The 18,728-nt window shown below is 43.4% G+C and overlaps 1 protein-coding gene across 1 annotated transcript in view; it reads right to left on the bottom strand.

Annotated features, from left to right (window-relative positions):
- The window catches only part of LOC139387223 (matrix metallopeptidase 16b (membrane-inserted)), a 38,921-nt gene that overhangs the window by 7,987 nt on the left and 12,206 nt on the right, over nt 1-18,728 (bottom strand). Inside the window, exons 3-6 of the mRNA XM_071133306.1 lie at nt 17,146-17,160; nt 12,479-12,595; nt 9,739-9,905; nt 8,969-9,106 (exon numbers count right to left, since the gene is read on the bottom strand). Coding sequence (XP_070989407.1) covers nt 8,969-9,106; nt 9,739-9,905; nt 12,479-12,595; nt 17,146-17,160 — 437 coding nt within the window. The remainder of the gene's footprint in view (nt 1-8,968; nt 9,107-9,738; nt 9,906-12,478; nt 12,596-17,145; nt 17,161-18,728) is intronic.

The raw sequence follows: 18,728 nt of genomic DNA, 5'->3' as shown, positions 1-18,728 counted from the left end.
ACACACGCACGCACACACACGCACGCACACGCACGCACACACGCACGCGCATGCACGCACGCACGCACGCACACACACACACACACACACACACACACACACACACACACACACACACACACACACACACACACACACACACACACACACACACACACACACACACACAGCAGCAGGACCACAGTAATACGTGCATGGGGGACCTAGTGAATGACCTGAAGAGAGCTGGGACCAAAATAACAAAACCTACCATCAGTAACACACTACGCCGCCAGGGACTCAAATCCTGCAGTGCCTGCTTAAGCCAGTACATGTCCAGGCCCGTCTGAAGTTTGCTAGAGAGCATTTGGATGATCCAGAAGAAGATTGGGAGAATGTCATGTGGTCAGATGAAACCAAAATATAACTTTTTGGTAAAAACTAAACTCGTCGTGTTTGGAGGACAAAAAAATGCTGAGTTGCATCCAAAGAACACCATACCTACTGTGAAGCATGGGGGTGGAAACATCATGCTTTGGGGCTGTTTTTCTGCAAAGGGACCAGGACGACTGATCCGTGTAAAGGAAAGAATGTATCGTGAGATTTTGAGTGAAAACCTCCTTCCATCAGCAAGGGCATTGAAGATGAAACGTGGCTGGGTCTTTCAGCATGACAATGATCCCAAACACACCGCCCGGGCAACGAAGGAGTGGCTTCGTAAGAAGCATTTCAAGGTCCTGGAGTGGCCTAGCCAGTCTCCAGATCTCAACCCCATAGAAAATCTTTGGAGGGAGTTGAAAGTCCGTGTTGCCCAGCAACAGCCCCAAAACATCACTGCTCTACAGGAGATCTGCATGGAGGAATGGGCCAAAATACCAGCAACAGTGTGTGAAAACCTTGTGAAGACTTACAGAAAACGTTTGACCTCTGTCATTGCCAACAAAGGGTATATAACAAAGTATTGAGATAAACTTTTGTTATTGACCAAATACTTATTTTCCACCATAATAATTTCGCTCATCAGATGGGAGCCCCCACCACTGAGAGGTGCAAGGTTGCCATGGTTATTTCCCTGCTGACTGGACGGGCATTGGAGTGGGCTACGGCCATCTGGGAGAGAGGAGAAGAGGAGCTGGTTTCATATGAGGGGTTCTTGGCTCTGTTCAGGGGGGTCTTCGACCATCCACTAGAGCGCAGAGATTGAGATGAGCACTTACTCCACCTACGGCAGGAAGGCCTGACAGCAGCAGAGTACATCCTCACCTTCAGGACAGTGGCAGCATCAAACGGATGGAATGCACCCTATTCTGAAGAGGATTGCGCGAGGAGATCCAGATGGAGTTGGCGTGCCGAGATGACACCCTCTTCTTGGACGCACTTATCGTGATGTCCATCTGTCTGGATAACCTTCTGCGGGAGCGTCGGAACCACCATCACCTCTCTCCCTCCTTTGTTGACCAATCTGAGTCAGAGCCTGAACTCATGGAGATAGGGGCCAGGCGCCTCCCTGCGGCTGAGCGACACCGTCATAGACAGCTGGGGCTCTGTCCCTATTGTGGACAGGAGGGACACCAGCTTCAGCAGTGTCCGATATGTCCCAACCCAGGGTCCACAAGAGCAGAGGGACGGAAGGTCCCATGATCATCCGTCTCCTAGGCTTGGCGCAACTATTCCACCATCCTCACTTTCCACCAAACCCTTTCTAGTGTCTATCACTAGCTGGCTGTCCCTCATATGCTGTATCTACTGCTCTAGTGGACTGCTGTGCTGCAGGGAATTTCAATGACGAATCCCTTGCCATCTCACTGAACATCAAATCGAATCAAAAATCAAATCAAACTTTATTTTCCACATGCGCCGAATACAACAAGTGTAGACTTTACCATGAAATGTTTACTGACAAGTCCTTAACCAACAGTGCAGTTCAAGAAGAAGAAAATATTTACCAAGTAGGCTAAAATAAAAAGTAATAATAAAAAGTAACACAATAAGAATAACAATGACGAGGCTATATACAGGGGGCACCGGTACCGAGACAGTGTGCAGGGGTACAGGCTAGTTGAGGTAATCGTAGGTGGGGGTGAAGTGACTATGCATAGGTAACAAACAAACAGCGAGTAGCAGCAGTGTGCAAGAGGGGTGGGGTGGGATGGGAGGGAGGGGTCAATGTAAATTGTCCGGTGGCGAATTTTATGAATTGTTCAGCAGTCTAATGTCTTGGGGGTAGAAGCTGTTGAGGAGCCTTTTGGTTGTAGACTTGGCGTTCCGGTACCGCTTGCTGTGCGGTAGCAGAGAAAATAGTCTAAAACTTGGCTGACTGGAGTCTCTGGCAATTTTATGGGCTTTCCTCTGACACCGCCTATTGTATAGGTCCTGAATGGCAGGAAGCTTGGCCCCAGTGATGTGCTGGGCCGTTCGCACTACCCTCTGTAGCGCCTTATGGTCAGATGCCGAGCAGTTGCCATACCAGGCGGAGATGCAACAGGTCAGGATGCTCTCGATGGTGCAGCTGTAGAACCTTTTGAGGATCTGGGGACCCATACCAAATCTTTTCAGTCTCTTGAGGGGAAAAGGTTTTATCGTGCCCTCTTCACGACTGTCTTGGTATGTTTGGACCATGATTGTTTGTTGATGATGTGGACACCAAGGAATTTGAAACTCCCGACCCGGTCCACTACAGCCCCATCGATGGTAATGGGCGCATGTTCGGCCCACGATCAGCTCCTTTGTCTTGCTCACATTAAGGGAGAGGTTGTTGTCCTGGCACCACACTGCCAGTTCTCTGACCTCCTCCCTATAGGCCATCTCATCGTTGTTGGTGATCAGGCCTAACACTGTTGTGTCGTCAGCAAACGTAATGATGGTGTTGGAGTCGTGTTTGGCCACGCAGTCGTGGGTGAACAGGGAATACAGGTGGGGACTAACTGTGGGGCCCCAGTATTAAGGATCAGCGTGGCAGACGGGTTGTTGCCTACTCTTACCATCTGGGAGCGGCCTGTCAGGAAGTCCAGGATCCAGTTGCAGAGGGAGGTGTTTAGTCCCAGAGTCCTTAGCTTAGTGATGAGCTTTGTGGGCACTATGGTGTTGAACGCTGAGCTGTAGTCAATGAACAGCATTCTCACATAGGTGTTCCTTTTGTCCAGGTGAGAAAGGGCAGTGTGGAGTGCAATTGAGATTGTGTCATCTGTGGATCTGCGAATTGGGGTGCGTTTAGGGTGTCCGGGAGGATGCTGTTGATGTAAGCCATGAACAGCCTTTCAAAGCACTTCATGGCTACCGACATGAGTGCCACGTGGCGGTAATCATTTAGGCAGATTACCTTCACTTCCTTGGGCACAGGGACTATGGTGGTCTGCTTGAAACATGTAGGTATTTCAGCCTCGGTCAGGGAGATGTTGAAAATGTTAGTGAAGACACTTTACAGTTTGCCACGCAACTTTGAGTACACGTCCTGGTAATCCGTCTGGCCCAGGGGCTTTGTGAATGTTGACCTGTTTGAAGGTTTTGTTCACATCGGCTACCAAGAGAGTAATCACACAGTCATCCAAAACAGCTGGTGCTCTCATGCATGCTTCAGTGTTGCTTGCCTCGAAGCGAACATAAAAGGCATTTAGCTCGACTGGTAGGCTCGCGTCACTGGGCAGCTCGCGTCTGGGTTTCCCTTTGTAACATTCCCTCATGCTCTCTTTCCTCTCCATTTCTGGTTCAAGCGTTGGCTGGACGACCTCTGGGATACGGGAATGTCACACATCACAGCACCACTCACCCTCACTGTGGGACATATGCATCAGGAAAGCCTTTCTTCCTCATCAACGGCTGTCACGTTTACTCCTGCTCCTCCCCTCTGGTGTTCGATGTCACCGGTTTACTAACCACCAGTCCTGGCAACCCTTCATTACGCACACCTGCACCTCATCATCAGGCACACCTGGACCTTATCACTTCCCTGATTACTCCCCCTATATATAGCATTTAGTTGTTATTTCCCATCAGGCATTATTGTCTGTTACAAGTTCAGACGCATTCCTTGTTTTTTTATTGTTACATGTTCATTAATATTAAACTCTCAAACTGCACCTGCTTCCTGACTCCCTGCATCTACATTACAGATTGTCCCTCTTTATATACAGCAGCCTATTCTCCTATAAAGTGTGTTTATGATAGGCCTTTTAATGTGTATTTTATTTTTGTTAAAGCCTAGTAAGGCTGCATTTAAGTAATTCAATTATTATACATTTTGTCAAAACCTTTTTTATTAGAAAAAACACATAGGATATTGTAAAATATTATACACATGCTAATAATGCTGTTATTGATGTTAATCAGAGATATTCAGAATAAAGAAACTGCCACAAGATATGCGGCCCATTGCGTTTAATTTCTCATGATTATAACTAACATTGTAACATTGCATTATTTTCCAAAATAACACAGGTAGGATTTCCTAGCATAGGTTTTCGTTTGGAATAATATAACTCTTGGAAGCCCACATTCAGCCTAGCGCTTGCACAGTTGTGTTGGAAAATGTGGTAAAGTACTCATTTATTAATTCTCCGCTATTTATAAAAAACCTTGGTGTCAAATTTTGTTTTATGGAGGGGGGATTGCTTGCCTCACTTTTCTAGAAACAAATTCTGTTAAACAGTAAATCAACTTTGTCCATCCTAAACTGAAATTGAGCAAAGAGCGTAGAATTTTAGCAACCAGGAAATTACAAAGCGATTTACACTAGTTAACTCAGCCACAAAGTCAGATCCGCTTTCCCATTTTGACAACAGATGCCACTATGGCGGGAGAAATCAGTAGATGAATATCACAGCGTATCACAACACTGGCTGCTAAGTAATACTGTGAAACACTATCATTCCACTATTAGCATCAGATACAGGTACAGTACCAGTCAAACGTTTGGACACACCGACTCAAGGGTTTTTCTTTTTACTATTTTCTATCAAAACTATGAAATAACACATATGGAATCATCTAGTAACCAAAAACATTTTTAACTCCCGAGTTGTGCAGCAGTCTTAGGCACTGCATCTCATTGCTAGATGCGTCACTACAGACAACCTGGTTCGAATCCAGGCTGTATCACAACCGGCCGTGATTGGGAGTCCAATAGGGCGGTGCACAATTGGCCCAGCGTCGTCAAGGTTTGGCCGGTGTAGGCTGTCATTGTATATACGAATTTCTTCATAACTGACTTGCCTAAAGGTAAAAATGTATTTGTATTTGTTAAACAAATCAAAATACACTGCTCAAAAATAAAATAAAGGGAACACTTAAACAACACAATGTAACTCCAAGTCAATCACACTTCTGTGAAATCAAACTGTCCGCTTAGGAAGCAACACTGATTGACAATACATTTCACATGCTGTTGTGCAAATGGAATAGACAACAGGTGGAAATTATAGGCAATTAGCAAGACACCCCCAATAAAGGAGTGGTTCTGCAGGTGGGGACCACAGACCACTTCTCAGTTCCTATGTTTCCTGGCTGATGTTTTGGTCACTTTTGAATGCTGACGGTGCTTTCACTCTAGTGGTAGCATGAGACGGAGTCTACAACCCATACAAGTGGCTCAGGTAGTGCAGCTCATCCAGGATGACACATCAATGCGAGCTGTGGCACGAAGGTTTGCTGTGTCTGTCAGCGTAGTGTCCAGAGCATGGAGGCGCTACCAGGAGACAGGCCAGTACAGGAGACATGGAGGAGGCCGTAGGAGGGAAACAACCCAGCAGCAGGACTGCTACCTCCGCATTTGTGCAAGGAGGAGCAGGAGGAGCACTGCCAGAGCCCTGCAAAATGACCTCCAGCAGCATGTGTCTGCTCAAAAGGTCAGAAACAGACTCCATGAGGGTGGTATATGAGGGCCCGACGTCCACAGGTGGGGGTTGTGCTTACAGCCCAACACCGTGCAGGACGTTTTTCATTTGCCAGAGAACACCAAGATTGGCAAATTCGCCACTGGCACCCTGTGCTCTTCATAGATGAAAGCAGGTTCACACTGAGCACATGTGACAGACGTGACAGTCTGGAGACGCCGTGGAGAATGTTCTGGTGCCTGCAACATCCTCCAGCATGACCGGTTTGGCGATGGGTCAGTCATGGTGTGGGGTGGCATTTTTTGTGGGGGGCCTCGATGTGCTTGCCAGAGGTAGCCTGACTGCCATTAGGTACCAAGATGAGATCCTCAGACCCCTTGTGAGACCATATGCTGGTGCGGTTGGCCCTGGGTTCCTCCTAATGCAAGACAATGCTAGACCTCATGTGGCTGGAGTGTGTCAGCAGTTCCTGCAAGAGGAAGGCATTGATGCTATGGACTGGCCCGCCCGTTCCCCAGACCTGAATCCAATTGAGCACTTCTGGGACATCATGTCTCGCTCCATCCACCAACGCCACGTTGCACCACAGACTGTCCAGGAGTTGGCGGATGCTTTAGTCCAGGTCTGGGAGGAGATCCCTCAGGAGACCATTCGTCACCTCATCAGGAGCATGCCCAGGTGTTGTAGGGAGGTCATACAGGCATGTGGAGGCCACACACACTACTGAGCCTCATTTTGAATTGTTTTAAGGACATTACATCAAAGTTGGATCAGCCTGTAGTGTGGTTTTCCACTTTAATTTTGAGTGTGACTCCAAATCCAGACCTCCATGGGTTGATACATTTGAATTCCATTGATCATATTTGTGTGATTTTGTTGTCGGCACATTCAACTATGTAAAGAAAAGAGTATTTAATAAGAATATTTCATTCATTCAGATCTAGGATGTGTTATTTTAGTGTTCCCTTTATTTTTTTGAGCAGTGTATATTTTATATTTGAGATTCTTCAAAGTAGCCACCCTTTGCCTTGATGACAGCTTTGCACATTCTTGGCATTCTCTCAACCAGCTTCATGAGGTAGTCACCGGGAAAACATTTCAATTAACAGATGTGTCTTGTTAACAGTTCATTTGTGGAATTCCTTTCCTTCTTAATGAGCCTGAGTCAATCAGTTGTGTTGTGACAAGGTAGGGGTATACATAAGATAGCCCTATTTGTGAAAAGTGCATATTATGGCAAGAACATCTCAAATAAGCAAAGAGAAATGACAGTCCATCATTACTTTAAGACATGAAGGTCAGTCAATTCGGAACATTTCAAGAAAATGAAAGTTTCTTCAACTGCGTTAGCAAAATCCATCAAGCACTATGATGAAACTGGCTCTCATGATGACCGCCAGAGGAAATGAAGACCCAGAGTTACCTCTGCTGCAGAGGATAAATTCATCAGAGTTACCAGCCTCAGAAATTGCAACCCAAATAAATGCTTAACAGAGTTCAAGTAACAGACACATCTCAACATCAACTGTTCAGAGGAGACTGCGTAAATCAGGCCTTCTGTCACGCCCTGATCTGTTTCACCTGTCCTTGTGCTTATGACCACCCCCTCCAGGTGTTGCTTATTATCCCCGGTGTATTTATCCCTGTGTTTCCTTTCCCTCTGTGCCAGTTCGTCTTGTTTGTCAAATCAACCAGCGTTTTTGTGTCTCAACTCCTGCTTTTTCCAGTCTCTCTTTTCTCGCCCTCCTGGTTTTGACCCTTGCGTGTCCTGACTCTGAGCCTGCCTTCCTGACCACGAGCCTGCCTATCGTCTTGTACCTTTTGGACTTTGACCTGGTTACTGAACCCCTGCTGGCCCTGACCTCGAGCTTGCCTATCGTCTTGTACCGTTTGGACTCTAACCTGGTTGAGAAACTCTCGCTTGTACCCAACCTGCCTTTTGCCTACCCCTTTTGCTATAATAAATAACTCAGCTCAACCATCTGCCTCCTGTGTCTGCATTTGGGTCTCGCCTTGTGCCCTTATTCCTTCGTGGTCAAATTGCTGCAAAGATACCACTACTAAAGGACACCAATAATAAGAAGAGACTTGCTTGGGTAAAGAAACATGAGCAATGGACATTAGGCTGGTGCAAATCTGTCTTATGGTCTGAGTTCAAATTTGCGATTTTTAGATCCAACCACAGTGTCTTCGTGAGACGCAGAGTAGGTTAAAGGATGATCTCCGCTTGTGTGGTTCCCACCGTGAAGCATGGAGGAGGTGTGATGATGTGGGGGTCCTTTGCTGGTGACACTGTCTATGATTTATTTAGACTTCAAGGCACACTTAACCAGCTTGGCTACCACAGCATTCTGCAGCGATACGCCATCCCATCTGGTTTGGGCTTACTGGGACTATCATTTGATTTTCCACAGGAAAATGACCCAACACACTTCCAGGCTGTGTAAGGTTTATTTGACCGAGATGGCGAGTGATGGAGTGCTGCAACAGATGACCTGGCCTCTACAATCACCTGACCTCAACCCAATTGAGATGGTTTGGGATGACTTGGATTGCAGAGTGATGGAAAAGCAGCTAACAAGTGCTCAGCATATGTGAGAACTCCTTCACTGTTGTAAAAGCATTCCAGGTGAAGCTGGTTTTGAGAATGCCAATAGTGTGCAAAGCTGTCATCAAGGCAAAAGGTGGCTACTTTAAATTATCTAAAATATATTTTTATTTGTTGAACACTTTTTTGGTTACTACATGATTCCATATGTGTTATTTCATAGTCTTGATGGCTTCACTATTATTCTACAATATAGAAAATAGTAAAAATAAAGAAAAACCCTTGAATGAGTAGGTGTCCAAACTTTTGGCTGGTACTGTATATTATTGACATTTGCTGAAATTACAATGCAAAAAAATGTGTAGCACCTTTTAAGAAGACATTTCTTAACGTTTTGTGAATCTGGCCCCTTGTGCTGTGCAATACAGCATGATCAAATATGCAGACTGTGTATATTTGTTTTCTTCTATGGCATTAGTCTTTGAGATGATTCTCTCACAACCATATTCCTTTTTCCATCTGTTCCTCTGTTCCTGTTCCTCTCTCTCTCGCTCTCTCTCTCTCTCTCTCTCTCTCTCTCTCTCTCTCTAACCCCCACACCTCCATCTCTCACCGTCATGGTTGGGGTTCCCTAAGGTCCAGGGTTCGTCTGAGTCGAAGTGGGTGTCCCCTCCAATCCCAGGGCCCGGGAAGTAGGCGTGGGCTAGGAACCCCCCCTCGCCGTCGAAGGGTGAGCTGTCACCGTGGAAACCTGAGGTGAGATCAATTTATTTTAACTTCAAAGTTTACACTAGGAAAACAGAATTAGGGCAACAGACATACACTGAGTACCCAAAACATTAGGAACACCTGCTCTTTCCATGACATAGACTGATCAGGTGAATCCAGGTGAAAGCTATGTTCCCTTATTAATGTCACTTGCTAAATCCACTTCAATCAGTCTTGATGAAGGAGAGGAGAAAGGTTAAATAAGGATTTTTAAGCCTTGAGACATTTGAGACATTGTGTGTGTGTGCCATTCAGAGGGTGAATGGGCAAGACAAAAGATTTAAGTGCTTTTGAACGGGGTATGGTGGTAGGTTCCAGGCGCACCAGTTTGAGTGTGTCAAAAACCGCAACGCTGTTGGAATTTTAACGCTCAACAGTTTTCTGTGTGTATCAAGAATGGGAAGCATTGTAGGAAGAATTGGAATCAACTTGGGCCAACATCCCTGTGGAACACTTTCGACACCTTGTAAAGTCCACATCCCGATGAATTGAGGCTGTTCGGAGGGCAAAAGGGGGTGCAACTCAATATTAGGAACGTGTTCCTAATGTTTTGTACACACAGTGTAGTTTCAGATACAGTTTCCTCTCCCCAGAACCATTCCATACAATTCTCACCTGAGGCGAAGATGATGGTGATGTCCACGTCCCGCCGGCCGCTCTCCAGGGCGCTGTAAGGGACAGCCTCGAAGCGGAGCGGCGTCACCCCTTGCCACACATCAAACGCACGCCGGATGGCATCGTGGGTCTCCCTGGCGCCCACTTTGGGAGTGACGTTCTTTATGCTGAGGGAGGAAGAGGGGGTGAGTCAATTAAGAACATCTTTGTATTTACATCGACAGCATGTTTTTACAATAAAGGCCTCGGCCCCGATTCACAAAACACTTCTTATGCAACAATTAAGAAACTTCTTAAGAAAAAAAAAAATAAGTTCATGGGATAATTTGTAAGTGCAATTCCTCAACAATATCTTAAGATTTAATGATTTTCTTATGAACTTCTCAAATATCGACTTACCCCCCCCATATTCTGAAATTGCATTTCCCCCACAGTTTTATCATTGGACTGTGATACAAAACAAGGAAACGGTGTGATTTAGGACCATGCGGATGCCTCCGAGTGGTCGGGTAGGCTGTTTGGAGTGTTTATCCATCTAGATAAAAAATGATGTCCCCACCACTTCTAAAAGTTGTGCCCCTGCTTCTTAAGATGTTTGTTGCTAGGCAACCAATTTAGCTAGCTATGAAGCTAGAAATGGCAATCATGTTAGCATATTTCCTACTGAGATTACTGTTCTAAAACAATCTGGGTTTAAAATAATCAATACTGAAATAGTGATACTTATCAAACAAACCCCCCCCCCCCCCAATTTTTTTTTTAAAGAATCCAATTTTTGCTTAACTTTTCGCTTTAGGGAAAACATAAGAAATAGCGCAAGAACATTTCCAATAACATTTTTGAGGAATAGCACCTGCTTAACTTGATAAGTCTAAACTTAAGGAAAAAATAGCAGTAAAGAAGAAGTGCCTTCTTAGGTTTTGTGAATCTGGGTCCTGATGTTAAGAGACAAAATATAAAAGAGTGGAAAACAGATTGTGTGATCCATCCTGGGTGAGGTGGGAGGGGGGGGGGGATTGTAGAGTTGGATGGTACCACCAGTTAGACAAGAGCCATTGTGCACTGGTAAGACAATATAAGACATTGACAATAATTGGAAGAAAATATTTAACACCTTGCTACATTTCACATCATTAAGATGAAGCTTTAGCACAAAGCAGGCCCCAACAAAAACAGCATTTTAAATATAGAAAAACAGACAGAAGCACATATCTGCCCAAATTCAAACCACCTCTCCCACTATTGCCTGGGGAGAATATTCTCTAAAATGGATGATGAGGCACTCTAAAAGTTTCACTTTTAAACTAGTCCAACAAGCCCAGCAGCTTTCACTGCACTTTTAACATAGCTGTCGTTATCAGTCGTTTGCAGACGGTGAGAGCGAGAGAAATCTTCTTCCCCTCGTTTTCTCTCCCCAACTCATTTTTACAGAGCGAGTGCAGCCAGACAGCACAGCCAAGCAGACTGACATTCCATTAGAAGAGGTGCCTCATCAATTCACATGCAAGAAGGAAGGAAGGATTTGAATAAATTTACAGAGTTATCGTCTATGCCGGCTGTAAACTGTCAATTTCCCACTGCGCCGAGGAGGACCCGTTATCCTGCTCTCTCAGACCCCATTAGCAATCACGCGTGATAAGATGGGGAATTTGAATATTTTGGTAAGATTATTGGATGATTTACATAGAGAATCTTAGAGAATTGGACAAGAGAAAAGTTGTCCTCGATCATCCTTGCTATTAAAATGAAGTAGTTTGTCTGCTGGTATTCTTAAAATGCAAACAAAAGTTAACTGCAAAGGAATGCAAAGAAGAGGTTGAAAAACATTCCATAACTTTATTCTGTTCTCTGACTTGACTTCTATTTACACACAAAATGTTAATCTGTGTAAATCAATTTCTGTGTGTGCCCATATGTGCTGTATCCAAGGAAATGCAGAGAGCATATGAGACCAAGGAGAAAGAGAGTGGAAGAGAGAGTGAGAACACAAATGAATAGCTACACTGACAAACATGGAACCCTATAATAATAGTTGACTAACGTCGCTCACCTTTAGGTGATGTGTGTACGTGCATGTGCCGGCCTACGTCGCTCACCTTTAGGTGATGTGTGTACGTGCATGTGCCGGCCTACGTCGCTCACCTTTAGGTGATGTGTGTACGTGCATGTGCCGGCCTACGTCGCTCAGCTTTAGGTGATGTGTGTACGTGCATGTGCCGGCCTACGTCTCTCACCTTTAGGTGATGTGTGTACGTGCATGTGCCGGCCTACGTCGCTCACCTTTAGGTGATGTGTGTACGTGCATGTGCCGGCCTACGTCGCTCACCTTTAGGTGATGTGTGTACGTGCATGTGCCGGCCTACGTCTCTCACCTTTAGGTAATGTGTGTATGTGCATGTGCCGGCCTACGTCGCTCACCTTTAGGTGATGTGTGTACGTGCATGTGCCGGCCTACGTCGCTCACCTTTAGGTGATGTGTGTACGTGCATGTGCCGGCCTACGTCGCTCACCTTTAGGTGATGTGTGTACGTGCATGTGCCGGCCTACGTCTCTCACCTTTAGGTGATGTGTGTACGTGCATGTGCCGGCCTACGTCGATCACCTTTAGGTGATGTGTGTATGTGCATGTGCCGGCCTACGTCGCTCACCTTTAGGTGATGTGTGTATGTGCATGTGCCGGCCTACGTCTCTCACCTTTAGGTGATGTGTGTACGTGCATGTGCCGGCCTACGTCTCTCACCTGTAAGTGATATGTGTTCGTTGCCACTTCTGCCCCGTCAGTGCATACCTCCGCTTCCGCGACCTCGAGTTGCCTTTTAGTTTGTCTGGGTTCCCACACCTTGGCCTTTTCATCCAACTAAGGAGGGAGGAAGTGGAGGTTGGAGAGAAGGAAAAAGAAGGGATGGGGACGACAAGAGTTGGTTAGATAAGTACAAGAATCTGGTGGCAGATATACCTACAGGATGTTTAACTGGTTATATTTGATGCCACAACAAGCACTACTCTGAACTAGAATACCCTGCATATTGCCTTACATACTGCGGTTCAGTGGACAATGGGACAAGTGGTTCCCACTGTAAAATAGAGCTGCTTCCTACTACCCCTAATAACTACATACTGTACAGTATGTACCTTTTTCAAATGTATATTTCAGAATCATCAACAAGATTCAGCCGTGGGCTGATTTCTTTTTTCTTTTTTTCTCTCTTTTTTTTGTCTGGAGAAGATGGTCAGGGGGCCGGAACATACAGTAGACTGCAAAATACAAACTGACCGCAAGAAGCCAAAACAGATATAATATTTGTCAAAGATCACATATAAACCAAATGTTATTAGTCACATGTGCCAAATACAACAGGTGTAGTAGACCTTAAAGTGAAATGCTTACTTATGAGCCCCTAACCAACAATGCAGTTTAAAACACACACACACACACACACACACACACACACACATATATATACAGTGCCTTGCGAAAGTATTCGGCCCCCTTGAACTTTGCGACCTTTTGCCACATTTCAGGCTTCAAACATAAAGATATAAAACTGTATTTTTTTTGTGAAGAATCAACAACAAGTGGGACACAATCATTAAGTGGAACGACATTTATTGGATATTTCAAACTTTTTTAACAAATCAAAAACTGAAAAATTGGCCGTGCAAAATTATTCAGCCCCTTTACTTTCAGTGCAGCAAACTCTCTCCAGAAGTTCAGTGAGGATCTCTGAATGATCCAATGTTGACCTAAATGACTAATGATGATAAATACAATCCACCTGTGTGTAATCAAGTCTCCGTATAAATGCACCTGCACTGTGATAGTCTCAGAGGTCCGTCAAAAGCGCAGAGAGCATCATGAAGAACAAGGAACACACCAGGCAGGTCTGAGATACTGTTGTGAAGAAGTTTAAAGCCGGATTTGGATACAAAAATATTTCCCAAGCTTTAAACATCCCAAGGAGCACTGTGCAAGCGATAATATTGAAATGGAAGGAGTATCAGACCACTGCAAATCTACCAAGACCTGGTCGTCCCTCTAAACTTTCAGCTCATACAAGGAGAAGACTGATCAGAGATGCAGCCAAGAGGCCCATGATCACTCTGGATGAACTGCAGAGATCTACAGCTGAGGTGGGAGACTCTGTCCATAGGACAACAATCAGTCGTATATTGCACAAATCTGGCCTTTATGGAAGAGTGGCAAGAAGAAAGCCATTTCTTAAAGATATCCAGCAACACAGCTGCACACACCATCCCCACTGTCAAACATGGTGGTGGCAGCATCATGGTTTGGGCCTGCTTTTCTTCAGCAGGGACAGGGAAGATGGTTAAAATTGATGGGAAGATGGATGGAGCCAAATACAGGACCATTCTGGAAGAAAACCTGATGGAGTCTGCAAAAGACCTGAGACTGGGACGGAGATTTGTCTTCCAACAAGACAATGATCCAAAACATAAAGCAAAATCTACAATGGAATGGTTCAAAAATAAACATATCCAGGTGTTAGAATGGCAAAGTCAAAGTCCAGACCTGAATCCAATCGAGAATTTGTGGAAAGAACTGAAAACTGCTGTTCACAAATGCTCTCCATCCAACCTCACTGAGCTCGAGCTGTTTTGCAAGGAGGAATGGGAAAAAAATGTCAGTCTCTCGATGTGCAAAACTGATAGAGACATACCCCAAGCGACTTACAGCTGTAATCGCAGCAAAAGGTGGCGCTACAAAGTATTAACTTAAGGGGGCTGAATAATTTTGCACGCCCAATTTTTCAGTTTTTGATTTGTTAAAAAAGTTTGAAATATCCAATAAATGTCGTTCCACTTCATGATTGTGTCCCACTTGTTGTTGATTCTTCACAAAAAAATACAGTTTTATATCTTTATGTTTGAAGCCTGAAATGTGGCAAAAGGTCGCAAAGTTCAAGGGGGCCAAATACTTTCGCAAGGCACTGTATATATATATATATATATATATATATATATGAATAAAAGTAACAAGTAATTAAAGAGCAGCAGTAAAATAACAATAGGGAGACTAAATGCAAGGGGGTACTGGTACAGAGTCAATGTGCGGGGGCACCGGTTAGTCGAAGTAATCTCTCTATGCGTGGGAATACTTTGGAACAGATTTACAAAATGTAAATGCCTTGGAGCTGGTTTTCTGGGGGTTTTATTGTCCAACAATAAGACAAATCAAAAAATGTACCTATCAAAACAATAGGGGCAAATAAAATCCCCTGTGGGCCGCTATTTGGGGAACTGGTATATATATTACATTTTTAGTATCAAACAAAAACATATGAAGAGTTTCATTCCAAAATGCGATATATGCATTTTCAGACATATTTTAAGATAGAGATCATGTTTCATCTTACCATAACCTGGGCTAGTGAAAAGACACATGATTTTATTTGAAATATATGCAAGGTAATTTTATTTTAGAGAGACAAATAATAATGTTTTGTGGTAAACGCTATAAACCCACCCCAAACAACAGAACTCCAATATAAAAATGATCCTGATTGGGTTTTAGACAGTATTGATACATAAATAAATATTAAAATACTACATTTGTTTCAACTATACTGTGCAAATATCACATAGACAGTTTATTGTATCCAGAGGGTGAACAGTCTATACAATGTGTGTTTTCTTTTTGGACATTTAAGCAACTTACACAACAATTTTATGGGGGTTTTATGGGTTTTTCGATTAGGATAAATAAAGGGAAGCTTTTTCAGTTTGATTATATAGACTTTAGGGAAGGATTTAAGGAAGAATAAAGACATTGAAAGTTCATTTGCCGGTGAAAGATGGATTGATTCTTATTGTCGGAGTGACACAGCGCGCTGTTTATAGCCTCTGTATGTTTGCAGACAGTAGCCTATTGTTCCCCATTAGTGGATCTTGGCTCTCTCCTTTTGTTTAGAAAGTTTCTATGGGCCAAAAGGAATAGATATCACAGGCTTCAAACTGTCAAAGGGATCCATAACAAAAAAGTCCACAACACTCAAGAGCTCAAAGCTTACGTAACGCTAGGTAGCACGGGAACAGCTGAGAGTGACAGCGGTCTACGCATCTGGCTGACTAAGCCACGGGTTAGCCTAAATGAATAAGATACGTTTCTGATTATATTCCTAAGTGTGGCAAAAATATTTAGGGAAACCTAAACCTATGGGATCGGTGTCCCCCCCATGGGACGGTTGAGCTAACGTAGGCTAATGTGATTAGCATGAGATTGTAAGTAACAAGATCATTTCCCAGGACATAGACATATCTGATATAGGCAGAAAGCTTAAATTCTCATTAATCTAACTGCACTGTCCAATTTACAGTAGCTATTACAGTGAAATAATACCATGCTATTGTTTGAGGAGAGTGCACAGTTATGAACTTGAAAATGTATTAATAAACCAATTAGGCACATTTGGGCAGTCTTGAGACAACATTTTGAACAGAAATGCAATGGTTCATTGAACCAGTATAAAACGTTGCACGTACAATGCTGCCATCTAGTGGCCAAGATCTAAATTGCCCCTAACCTGGAATAGTACATTATGGCCTTTTTCATTGAATTTCAAAGATGATGGGGGGGGGCACCAGATCTAATGTGTTATATTCTCTTACATTCATTTCACATTTCCACAAACTTCAAAGTATTTCCTTTCAATTGGTATCCAGAATATGCATATCATTGCTTTAGGTTCTGAGCTAGAGGCAGTTAGATTTGGGTATGTCATTTTAGCCCCAATTTTTTTAAGGGTCCAATCCTTAAGAGGGTAACTCAACAGACAAATACAGTATAATGGACATGATTTGCTAAATGACTGACTTTTGTGCCAGCGACAAAACCCAGGACAGTGGATACAGATAGAAGCATTTTTAAAATATTGTTCTAATTGTAGATGATCAGTTACATAGCCTTTTTTTAATATTCCCCATGTAATGTTAATGGTTTCTAACATGGCTGCCATATAATTTTGAATTATCATGTAAATGCATCATAATGCTAATTCTGTTCAAGGGAGCTAACATAGCTGCCATATAATGTTGTAGTGTTATGTCAATGTATCCTACTGAAGAAACCTCAATGTCCCATCTCTCTAAACACATGGCTCTGGTATGAAACATTCAATTAAGATGAAAAAATGCAAATGTAATTTTTTTTCATTTATCACGTTTTGAAAATAAACACTTTTCAAATTATAGTACGCCACAAAAGTGAATTTATTACCATCAAAATGTGACATCTAGCTGAATGAAATGGTTCTTTCCATTCTGAGAAAAAAGTGGTGAGACTGAGTGTTGGCCAGGCTAGAGCTTCAATGACTGATCTATTTCCATTCAAACCCATGCAACACATGGAATACTGTGCTCACACATAACATGTCAAATATAGAGCCTCACCTTAGTGTGATATCACTTCATCAATTAAGCAAGAAGGGGAAGAATGAAAAGAGTTCAAATCTCACTTGGCACTGGGCTGCTGGTTAGAGGTCAAATCAAAACAAATGTTATTTGTCACATACACATGGTTAGCAGATGTTAAATGTAGGTGGAGTAAAATGCTTGTGCTTCTAGTTCCGACAGTGGTGATGGAGCTAATTCGGGTTAATCAGTGCAGGCTACAGATATTTATCATTGGTGATAATTACTTTTTTTGTTTCCTATTTTCCAGTGGTGTAAAAAGTACCCAATTGTTATACTTGAGTAAAAGTAAAGATACCTTAATATAAAATGACTCAAGTAAAAGTGGAAGTCACCCAATAAAATACTTCTTAAGAAAAATATTTGGGTTTTAAATATACTTAAGTAACAAAGGTAAATGTAATTAGTAAATATAGTAAAACAAGTTTACTTTTTTATTTAACAAGAAAGTTTGATACTGTAAAAGTAAAAGTATAAATCATTTAAAATTCCTTATATTAAGCAAACCGGATGGCACAATTTTCATGTTTTTATTTTATTTACGGATAGCTAGGGGCACACTCCAACACTCAGACATAATTTAAAAACAAAGCATTTGTGTTTAGTGAGTCCGCCAGATCAGAGGCAGTAGGGATGACCAGGGATGTTCTCTTGATAAAAGTGTGTGAATTGCATTCAAAATGTAATGAGTACTTTTGAGTGTCAGGGAAAATGTGTGGAGTAAGAAGTACAATATTTTCTTTAGGATCAAATCAAATCAAAGTGTATTTGTCACGTGTGCCGAATACAACAGGTACATACAACCTTACAACCTAAATACAACCTTACAGTAAAATGCTTACTTACAGGCTCTAACCAATAGTGTGAGAAAAAAGGTGTGTGTGTGTGTGTGTGTGTGTGTGTGTGTGTGTGTGTGGGTAAGTAAATAAATAAAACAACAGTAAGAGGGGTTGGGGGGGAGGCACACAATGCAAATAGTCTGGGTAACCATATGGTTACGTTATTCAGTCTTATGGCTTGGGAGTAAAAACTGTTGAGAAGCCGTTTTGTCCTAGACTTGGCACTCCAGTACCGCTTGCCATGCGGTAGTAGAGAGAACAGTCTATGACTGGGGTGGCTGGGGTCTTTGACAATTTTCAGAGTCTTCCTCTGACACCGCCTGGTGTTGGGGTCCTGGATGGCAGGCACCTTTGCCCCAGTGATTTACTGGGCCTGTACGCACTACCCTCTGAAGTGCCTTGTGGTCGGAGGCCGAGCAATTGCCGTACCAGGCAGTGATGCAACCGGTCAGGATGCTCTCGATGTTGCAGCTGTAGAACCTTTTGAGGATCTCAGGACCCATGCCAAATCTTTTTAGTTTCCTGAGGGGGAATAGGCTTTGTCGTGCCCTCTTCGCGACTGTATTGGTGTGTTTGGACCATTCTAGTTTGTTGGTGATGTGGACACCAAGGAATTTGAAGCTCTCAACCTGCTCCACTACAGTCCCGTCGATGAGAATGGGGACGTGCTCGGTGCTCCTTTTCCTGTAGTCCACAATCATCTCCTTAGTCTTGGTTACGTTG

Source organism: Oncorhynchus clarkii, chromosome 28 (assembly GCF_045791955.1).
Source record: "Oncorhynchus clarkii lewisi isolate Uvic-CL-2024 chromosome 28, UVic_Ocla_1.0, whole genome shotgun sequence".
Taxonomy (NCBI): domain Eukaryota; kingdom Metazoa; phylum Chordata; class Actinopteri; order Salmoniformes; family Salmonidae; genus Oncorhynchus; species Oncorhynchus clarkii.
The sequence above is the reverse complement of the archived record's forward strand: the minus strand, read 5'-3'. Positions and strand labels throughout refer to the sequence as shown.